The 10,808-nt window shown below is 34.7% G+C and overlaps 2 protein-coding genes across 2 annotated transcripts; both read right to left on the bottom strand.

Moving 5' to 3' along the window:
• Positions 1–188: 188 nt before the first annotated feature.
• On the bottom strand, positions 189–1,175 carry LOC102487880 (olfactory receptor 4P4-like). The gene has a single exon (XM_006157901.1). The coding sequence runs from the start codon at positions 1,173–1,175 to the stop codon at positions 189–191; it is 987 nt and encodes a 328-aa protein (XP_006157963.1).
• Positions 1,176–2,099: 924 nt separating this feature from the next.
• Positions 2,100–3,086, bottom strand: LOC102487475 (olfactory receptor 4P4-like). Its single transcript, XM_006157900.1, has one exon. The coding sequence runs from the start codon at positions 3,084–3,086 to the stop codon at positions 2,100–2,102; it is 987 nt and encodes a 328-aa protein (XP_006157962.1).
• Between the last annotated feature and the right edge of the window lie 7,722 nt (positions 3,087–10,808).

Genomic DNA, 10,808 nt, shown 5'->3' with positions numbered 1-10,808 from the left:
GGTCCCCCTACACTATCTTACTTAATACAACACAAAATTATCTAAGTTTTCAATTCACTTTTTTATACTAACTTAAGTGTTTGATTTTATTTATTACTTTAAAATTCTAAATCCTATTTTCCTCCTTTATTCCATTCAAGTTAGCAAAGTAGTACAAAATCTAGGAGATCATTTTTATCTTTTACGATTTACCTAGTTCTTTTCTTTATGAAATTGTTAAGTCGATAAGCTTCTGTAAATGAACTGTGTGCTTTCTTTGGAAACAATGTCTGACACCAAACTTTTCTCATAGTTCTTTTCATCTCTGTATTTCTCAAAGTGTAGATTAAGGGATTGAACATAGGAGCAATGATTGTGTAAAAAAGTGCAAATACCTTATCCTCAGGGAAAGTGATAGGAGGTCTAAGGTAGATAAATATGGAAGGTCCAAAAAATAAAATGACCACAGTGATATGAGACCCACAGGTAGAAAGGGCTTTGCGTCTTCCCTCAGCTGAGTGATTTCTTAATGTGAATAATATAATGACATAAGAAACAAATAGAACAACAAAGGTAACTAAGGCAACCATACCTGAATTGGCGACCACAAGGACACCAGTGATGTAAGTATCAGTGCAGGCAACTTTTAGCAAAGGGAAAATATCACAAAAATAGTGATCAATTTTGTTAGGGCCACAGAAGGGTAAACGGATTGTCATAGACCACTGAGGAAATGAATGCACAGCACCCCCAGCCCAAGCAGCTAAAACTAGGAGATTGCACCTTGTCCTGTTCATGATAATCATGTAGTGGAGAGGTTTGCAGATGGCAACATAGCGATCAAATGCCATGGCAGTTATAATAAAGATCTCAATACCTCCAAAGAAGTGCATGGTAAAAGCCTGCAACATGCAACTACTATAGGAAATGGTCTTTGTCCCTCTTAGCAAGTCACCAATTAATTTGGGGGTAACACTAGAGGTATAGAAGATGTCCATAGAAGATAAATGGGTGAGGAAATAATACATCGGTTGGTGAAAAAGGGGGCTACATAAAATAGAGACAAGAATCACAAGGTTTCCTACCAAGAGAGCAACATAACAAAATAAGAAGAGTGCAAAGCAAAATATTTGTATGTTCTGATTATAAGAAAGTCCTAAAAGGATGAATTCTGAGATGTTTCTCTGGCTTTCCATATATTCGAGTTGTTATGTTTCATGCACAAATAAGTAAATTACCTGAAAGAAAGAATACATGAAATTTGAATGAAAATTTAATGGTATAATCCCAATAATATATTTTTAAAATAGGATAAATATTTATGGAATATAATAGCAATTATTATATCCATATATCTCTATATTTTTATATATTATATTACACTTATAGAATTAAGCTATATATTTTTTATTCTAACTCATTACACCAATCTGTTTAAAATAATATTAGAATGGGAATAATTATGTTTTCCCATTCAACATTACCTGTAATTTTAGAAAATATTAAATGCTATTTGAAATTTAAAAATTATTTTGTTACTATTAAACATATGGTTTCACTAAGAATTAAGGCTTAATTAACTTTAGACCAAAAATTTAAAAATGCCCTTTCACATGTTTTATAAAAGTATGTCCCTTATCATAGGGTTGACTTTCATTTTAATATGATCTTGCTAAATTATCCAGATTATCTGGGAATAAATCTTCACAAAATATAAATATGTTTAAATACTGAAACTTGACTGTAAAACTCTAATTTGTGCAGCACATACATTTCTTTGCCATGTTACTAAACAGTGTCCTAAGATCATGCCAAGTCAATTCAACTATTGTTATATTAAGAAACAAAGAATGTAAACTACACAGCAAAGGACTGAATGCTATTTAACGACTAAAGTTTTAAAAAACAATCAGAACGGGACCAGCAGTTAGCGTAATGGCTATGTCGCTGGACTCCCACATAGTCGACCATGGTTTGAGTCCTGGACCCGATGGCTTAAACTCACGCCAGGTACGAGTGCGTGCGTGCACAAGATCCTGAGAGGAGAATGGAGGAGAAGGGATTGCAGCTTGGCCATCCCCTAGTACAAAATCTAGGAGATCATTTTTATCTTTTACGATTTACCTAGTTCTTTTCTTTATGAAATTGTTAAGTCGATAAGCTTCTGTAAATGAACTGTGTGCTTTCTTTGGAAACAATGTCTGACACCAAACTTTTCTCATAGTTCTTTTCATCTCTGTATTTCTCAAAGTGTAGATTAAGGGATTGAACATAGGAGCAATGATTGTGTAAAAAAGTGCAAATACCTTATCCTCAGGGAAAGTGATAGGAGGTCTAAGGTAGATAAATATGGAAGGTCCAAAAAATAAAATGACCACAGTGATATGAGACCCACAGGTAGAAAGGGCTTTGCGTCTTCCCTCAGCTGAGTGATTTCTTAATGTGAATAATATAATGACATAAGAAACAAATAGAACAACAAAGGTAACTAAGGCAACCATACCTGAATTGGCGACCACAAGGACACCAGTGATGTAAGTATTAGTGCAGGCAACTTTTAGCAAAGGGAAAATATCACAAAAATAGTGATCAATTTTGTTAGGGCCACAGAAGGGTAAACTAATTGTCATGGACAACTGAGGAAATGAATGCACAGCACCCCCAGCCCAAGCAGCTAAAACTAGGAGATTGCACCTTGTCCTGTTCATGATAATCATGTAGTGGAGAGGTTTGCAGATGGCAACATAGCGATCAAATGCCATGGCAGTTATAATAAAGATCTCAATACCTCCAAAGAAGTGCATGGTAAAAGCCTGCAACATGCAACTACTATAGGAAATGGTCTTTGTCCCTCTTAGCAAGTCACCAATTAATTTGGGGGTAACACTAGAGGTATAGAAGATGTCCATAGAAGATAAATGGGTGAGGAAATAATACATCGGTTGGTGAAAAAGGGGGCTACATAAAATAGAGACAAGAATCACAAGGTTTCCTACCAAGAGAGCAACATAACAAAATAAGAAGAGTGCAAAGCAAAATATTTGTATGTTCTGATTATAAGAAAGTCCTAAAAGGATGAATTCTGAGATGTTTCTCTGGCTTTCCATATATTCTAGTTGCTGTGTTTTATATACAAATAAGTAAATTACCTGAAAGAAAGAAAACATAAAATTTGGATGAAAATGTAATGTTATAATCCCATAATATAAAATTAATACAAATAGAAGAAATATGTATGGAATATTAATAGCAATTATTATGTATTTATAGAATTAAGCTATATATTTTTATTCTAACTCATTACAGTAATCTGCTTAAAATAATATTAGAATGGGAATAATTGTGTTTTCTATTCAGCATCACCTGTAATATTAGAAAATATTTCAATACATTAGACAATTTTAAATAATTTTGTTACTATTAACCATATATTTAACTAAGAATTAAGGCCTAATTAAATTTATACCGAAGGGTAAAAAATGCCCTTTTGCATGTATTATAAAAGTATATGCCTTATCATAGGGTTGACTTTCATTCTAATGTGATATTGCCAAATTCCCCAATTATCTGGGAGTAAATCTTCATAAAATATAAGTATGTTTAAACACGAAAACTTGATTGTAGAACTCTAATTTGTGTAGTGTATACACTTCTTTGCATGTTAGCAAACAGTGCCCTAAGGTCAAATCAAGTCATTGAAATGTTGTTATATTAAAGAACAAAGAATGTAAACTACACAGCAAAGGGCTGAATGCTATTTAATGCCTAAAGTTTTGAAAACAACCAGAAAGTTTATTCATTTATCCTATTTGCATCTTAGGTGTTAATGGCAGTTTTGAAAAACTATACTGTCATTCAAATTCGAGCTAGCAATCAGTAAAGGAAAGATATAAAAATTCCCAAATATACTTAAATTGTACATATATCATGGATTTTACTAGACATGCCATGTATTTTATGTATAATCAAGGGGAACACATGTGAGTAAAAGGAGATATGTAGAAGGAAATTTTAAGGTTGTGGAGTGCAGCAGATAGCATGGTAGTTGGGGTTCCGGACTCCCATATGACCAATTATGTTTCAAGTCCTGGACCTGTAGGTTTGCTTTCTTACTTTCTCTTTCTCTCTCTCTCTGTCTCTCTTGCTCCAGTGAGTACATGTACCCTATAGCAAATTAAAACAGTAATAATAGTAATAGTAAATTATTTTTTAAAAAGACAAACTTTGTGGTCAATTAACACTCAGTGGTATTTTTTATAAATGAATAAATAAAAAATTTATAAATGTACATCTTTTGTAACTTTTGTTCAATCTTGAGAGATTATTTAGCTAGTTGAAAGAGTAGGTAGGATAGAGAGAATACACCCAAGTGGGATGGTAAACTCTCTAGCATACATTCTACCTTAGTCTGAATTTGATGTGATAGTCATATCTGGGCCCCTGGGTTCCTATTGAAAAAGTAGAAAATGCTTTTTTAACAGGTTATTTAGAAAACATCAAATATGGCAAATCACAAGATCAGTACCCAAAACATTTATTTTTTAGTTCATTTTAGATAGCAAATAAGTAACAGACACGGCATTTAAAAACATTTCTACTCTGACACCAATCTATCTTAAAGTATATACAAATATCTAGCATTATCAAAGGTAATTTTAAGTTTGTCCTTGTGTTGTCATCACTACCACTATAAGCCTTCCTATTCTATTTTTGTAGCAAAACAAAAGTTATTATTAGATATAAGTGTTTAGACATTACCAATTACTGAAGAATATTAATATATTTGGTTGCGAGGAAGTTCATTTACATCTCTTCTGCTTATTGCACCTGATACTGATTCTTTGTTTCTGAGGTGGAAAAATGTCAGCGTTTCAAATACATCCATTTACCTGAAAGAGTTTGGTTTAAAGAGATTTATTACAAAGGAAGACTGAATAATTTAAAAGTGGCAATTATTTGATTCATCTGAACCTCTAGTCTTTAAGTAAAAAATATTCAGATCAGGAGATCCTAGTAATTTTTCAGGTCTAAACTAATATGCAGTGACTTGGAGGGAGACAGGAATGTTGATTCTCAGTCAGGCTGGTACTACACTCCACACTTAAGCACAGAGCACAGAGGGTGGGCAGGGTCTCATGAAGGATTGCAACAGAAAAATTATTCAATATCTCATTTCTGTAGCCAAGAATATATACGGAGACAGGTTACCAGAACACCCCACCTATCTTCCTAGTTTTTACATGAAAATATATTGCATATTTCATGAAAATATGTGATCTAGAACTGTCTGGTTCTAAATTGTATTTGAAATTATTTTTTCTATTTTTACCAAAATGTAAATTCCTTAATTCAGGATTCTTGCTTGTTTTCTAGATCATTATTGGAATTTAAACTACTATACCTCTGTATAATCCATCCTGGATTTAAGAACAAGATCACTGCTGATAAACAGAGGTAAAACCTTCCATAATCAATCATCAGTGGGTGAAAAGTCAGGTGAGAATAACTGTAATGATTCAATGTTATCTTGACCATAGAGACAGTAAGAAAATCCCTTTGAAAACACTGATCACATAAATGGTTAAATAAATAACATGAGACAACACCGAACATGTGGTTAGAACAGTGGCAACACAAAGGGATAAAGACATGGAAGTACGTGAATAAACAAACTGAATTAAACCCTTGGGCTAACTGCTTAAACTCCTTAATACTCATTTTTCTCTATACATTATGATATTATAATTCAAAAATACAGAGAGTAATAAGTGAGGCATTATGAAATAACTGAGTGCTATATGTAGTTCTGAAGATGAAGGATCTTCAAACTTTCACGGACAATGTGTAATACATAAAAACTTAGCAGGGATTTTGAAATGGCTCTGCACAAAAATAAATTTGTACTTTAATCTCATTATCAAGGAACTTCATGAAGCTCCTGCACACAGGTGTTTTTCTCTTCTTTTCTTCTTTGAGTAGTTGAACAAATAATGAAATTGTCATGCACACATACATAACCAAGTCAATGCAAAAATGAAAAGATATTGCAAAATGAATTTAATGTGTGATCAAGTAAATTTCACTTTAGATAATCTGTTAGTGAGCAAATTTAAATTAGTGTGACAAATTAGCTCTCTGAAGGCATGTCTTTAACAGTAATTACTTGTCTAGTCTTTTCTACATTCTAAAAAATACAGTAAATTAATACTTTTTTTCTTTGGTAGTACTAAATGAAACTTTTGCATGCTCTTTGGAGCGTTATACAAAAATAACATGTGTTCTACTAAAAGTATTAAAATACAATTATGAAATATTTAAATTTTTTCTTAATGTATTAGAATGTATCATGCTATAAGTTACTTTGCTTGAACCAGATGACACTATTAATACTACATTTTAGGAGACTGGTTGTTTTAAAAGATAGGAAATTTTTCCCCATGGTCAATATCCAGTCATTAAATGGGCTATTCCCTAATAGGAGCAAAGAATATATATATATGTATATATGTATGTATGTATATATGTATTATGTCCCACACAAGAATGGGACATAATAAAATTCACTATCAACTTGACAGTATCTATGTCTTTTTTTCTTAAAGAATTATTCTTACAAAAAACACATGATTAAAGCTACTGTGGGCTAAGGTATTTTTTAAATGATTAAATGCTGAAAGAGAAGTCACAGCCTTTAGAATTATATAGAATAAACTGAATAGCATGTAACCAGCTCAGTATGTAGGCGGTGGGATTCTCCACAGTCTTAAGGCAGCAGACGGTTTCACTGACCATCAGGTCAAAGTGGCTGTCAGGATGTAGATCAGGAGGAATCCTACCTGCAGACACTTACCTTGCCATTTCATCTGTAATATCAAATTCAAAATAAAATGTAAAGAATTACAAACCAGGGTTTCAAACCAAGATTTCAAATCAATTCTCTGATAATATTTGGAACAACTCCACATGTTAGAAAATTTTTGCAGTTTACAAGGGAAATGGGCTTAAAATATTCACTAAGTCCATCAGCAATGCAGTGAAAAGTGGATCTTTATCCCTCCGAAAGGCAGGCTGGGGATGTTAAATAGTGAATGCTGATTTAACACCTTCACATTAACTCAGAGTAAAATATAAATAAATAAATAAAGAAGCGTTTTGGAATTCTTACAAAAGCTATTTTCCATTTTAAATCACGAGTCATCATTTCATGCTTGCACCTGAAGAAAATGAGTTTTAGCAGAACAGAATGCAAATTTAAGTTATGATGCAAGAATCTGTAGGTTTTTTAAACTCCAAAAAATTATATCCCCAAAGACATTTCTAAAATCATCCTGGCCAAATGTTCTGAGCTGCTCTTCACAGTAACATCTCAGGTGCCTCTGTGTGTTTACTATCCACTTTTGGGTTAACCTGGCACAGACACTGCTCCTCTGGAGATCTCACACTGAAGTTCAGGAAGCTGCCTGCTCTGTGCTCTTCCAACTCTCTGAAGAATGTAAGGGAATACTATAGTCTGTAGTGTGATTAGGTTAGATCTTAGGAAAATCTGAAATGAAGAAATACAAAGAGAACCAAAGACAGGCATCTTCAGTCTAAATATGGATGATTACTAAGAATGGATAGTTCAGAACCAGCAGATAGTGTAGCGATTATGTTGATGGACTCCCACATGGCCAATCATGTTTTGAGTCCCAGATCTGGTGGCTTCAAACTCACACCTGTTGTGTGTGCATGCATGCCCAAGACCCCAGGAGGAGAATGAAGGAGAAGGGATTGCCATATAGAGTGAAATCACACCCCCGGTGGGTGATTTCTCACTTTCTCTCTCACTGTCTGTTTCTCTCTCTCTTCAGCAACCAGCATGCTCTAAGGCAGAAACCAATAAAAATTAAAAAAAAAAAATGAAATGAAAGAAAAGGAAAAGAAGAGTGGCTAGATCAATAAAAACAATGAACTGCAGGATCATAATGGGATACCAGGTTATTTTTGCCAGAGACTAACCTTCCTGCAATAGATGGTTGGGGAATGGAAGACAGAAAGGAAGATTCAAGAGAAACTGTTTACCCATAGACCGCTATTAAAAATGATTTGATCATATATTAGCATGTTTTGAAAAATCAATTTTTTGTGTGTACCTTTTATGAAAATGCCAAACCATTTTGAAAAGGACAGCTTGTTATAATACGAAATATTCCAAGCTTGTTCTTTTAGAGGTTATAGGAACTAATGCATGTGCTTTGCATTCCCGTGCAACTATTAGAACTGATTTTAAAAATTCTATTGAAAATTTCATATTTTATTTTGAATTATGTGAATCTAGAGATTAATTTGAGGAGAATTCTCATCTTATTAATGTTGATTTTCCTGGTCCATAAACATAGTATTTATTTCTATTTATCGAGATGTTTACATTCTCTAAGCAAAAGTTTTAGTTTTCAGTGTAAATGTCTTGACCTTATCTTGTCACTCTGATCCATAAATGTTTTATATGTACATATATATATTTTTTTGAGAAGTTTTTGCTATAGTGTGTGTGCACTCACCAGACAGACAGAGATAGAGAGACAAAAAGAGAAAAATCACCCCCCACAGGGTGGGCACACCACAATCGCTTCTCCATTCTCCTCTCGGGATCTTGGGCATGCATGCACATGCGCCCAGCGTGAGTTTAATCCACCGGGTCCAGGACTCAAACCGCGGAGTCCAGCAACATAGCCATTATGCCAACTGCTGGTCCCAATGCTTTATATTTTTCATGCTATGATAAATGAAATATTAAAAATGTAATTTCTACTGTTAGTTAATGATACAAACTATACAAGCTATACAATTATTTTTTGTAAATTGTTCTTATAGCACACAACTGGGCTAAGATAAAATTTTAAAAAGTTCTCTCTATTCGCAATAATAAATCTCTCTGTGGGGGCAGCACGTGGAGAGGAAGTTAAAGTGCTAGATTCCCACACAGCCTACAGTGATTTGGGCCCTGTACCTAGTGGCCTGAAAATCACATTGGCGTGTATGTGTATGAGTGCCAAAAATTCAGAGAGGAGAATGAAGGAGAAGGGATTGTCCTGCTGTGTCCCTTCCCTCTCATAACAAATAAATAAGTAAGTAAATAAATAAATAAAATAATAGCAGCATGGCAATTCCCCCCGGGGGGGTTATTTATCCCCCACCACTGCACATGCTCTATGGCAAAATCCAAAAACAAAACCATAAAACTCTGCGTTCACAGTTTCTACATAGAAAACTTTAAGGGCTGCATAGGAAAGATAGTGTTATATATAAGTATTAGAGAAATGCAAGGCCAATAGAATAGCTTCAAATATGTTCTTCTCTGTTATTTTTTGGAAGAGTTGATGCAGGATAAGTACTCCTAATTTAATGTTTGGTAAAACTTACCATGAAAGCTACAATGGGGAGGGCTAGCAGGTTGTGTGGTGGTTGAAGCATTGAACACCCACATGGGTAACTGCAGTTCAGGTCCTGGACCTGACAGCTTGCTTTCTCACTTTCTCTTTCTCTCTCTTCTCTCTCTGGTGAGAGCACATGCACTATAGCAAATTAGCAATAATAAAAATAAAATAAATTATTAAAAATATACCTCGGGAGCCCGTCCCATGACCTATTGTTAAGGAAATTGGATCCCACATGACCAACTGTGCAATTCAAATCACGGCCCTAGTAGCTTGTTAAATATCCTGAGATTGTGTGTATGTGTATGATCAAAATCCTGAAAGAATGGAGAAATGGAGGAGAAGGGATAGCTGCATGACCATGCCACTTCGGGGGATGGGAGGTAGAGCTTTCTCCTGCTCCCTTTCTCTCTTTCTCTGTTGAATGCATGTGAACTCTGTCAAATTAAAATAATAATGATAGCAAATAAACAAAATTTATAAGGAGATTTAAAAAAAGTTTGTTAAAAAATATAAGTATGGGACCAGCAAAAATGGTTACCTTGTTGGACTCCCACGTAGTTGACTATGGTTTGAGTCGTGGGTCCAGCAGTTTAAAATTCATGCTTTGTGAGTTTGTGTGCATGCTCATAATCCCAAAAGGAGACTGGAGAAGAAGGGTTTGCAGTGTGGCCATTCCTCTTGGGGGAGAGGCGGTTGGGGGTAGCAGTGATTTCTCACTTTCTGTGTCTCTTTCTCTTTCTGTCCCTTCAGCCAGAACATGTGCCCTATTGCAAAAAATATCTCTCTCAAAAAAAAATTGTACAGTATGAGTTTACTTTGATGCAAGAAAATTTGGAAATCTATGTGTGTATATACGTGTGTGTGGGGGGGTGGGGGGTGGGTGTATAATGCATACTCCACAAGCTTTTTGAAGTTCTTTCATATATATAGACAAAGGGTAGGGAGTTTTAAAATGGTACATTTGTAGGTTTTGAGAAACCTCCTATTATATTCCCCACTACATATATACTGAATGTATATCCTCTATCTGAGAAACTGAGAACTGAAGACTGAAGACTATATTGCAACTGTAGATGCTAGAGACCAGTGTGGGAGGGCAACAGGAAATGAGGTGGGGGCAGGAGAAAAGGAGGATGGGCAATGGGAGAACAAGAGGGAGGGGATGGGGGAAAGAAGAAAATAGAGTTTATGCTGTAAAGATGTACAATGAATAAATGTAAACAAGACATCATTGTGGGAAGCTGCACACCAGCGAGTCTGCCAAGGTTTCTCAGAGAGCAAACAATTACCATGATTGGTTCCCTTCCAAAAACCTGACCTTCGAAACCTTGCTCTGATTGGCCACTAGAATCCCTCAAATTTGCATATCCGGCACCTCATGATTGGTCCAAAAGCAACCAATCATAACCC

Source organism: Tupaia chinensis, unplaced genomic scaffold (genome assembly GCF_000334495.1).
Source record: "Tupaia chinensis unplaced genomic scaffold, TupChi_1.0 Scaffold000564_1, whole genome shotgun sequence".
Taxonomy (NCBI): Eukaryota; Metazoa; Chordata; class Mammalia; order Scandentia; family Tupaiidae; genus Tupaia; species Tupaia belangeri.
The sequence above is the reverse complement of the archived record's forward strand: the minus strand, read 5'-3'. Positions and strand labels throughout refer to the sequence as shown.

Excerpts from the sequence above, each read along its gene's own strand:
- LOC102487880 (XM_006157901.1), bottom strand. The coding sequence starts at position 1,175 with ATGGAAAGCCAGAGAAACATCTCAGAATTCATCCTTTTAGGACTTTCT.
- LOC102487475 (XM_006157900.1), bottom strand. The coding sequence starts at position 3,086 with ATGGAAAGCCAGAGAAACATCTCAGAATTCATCCTTTTAGGACTTTCT.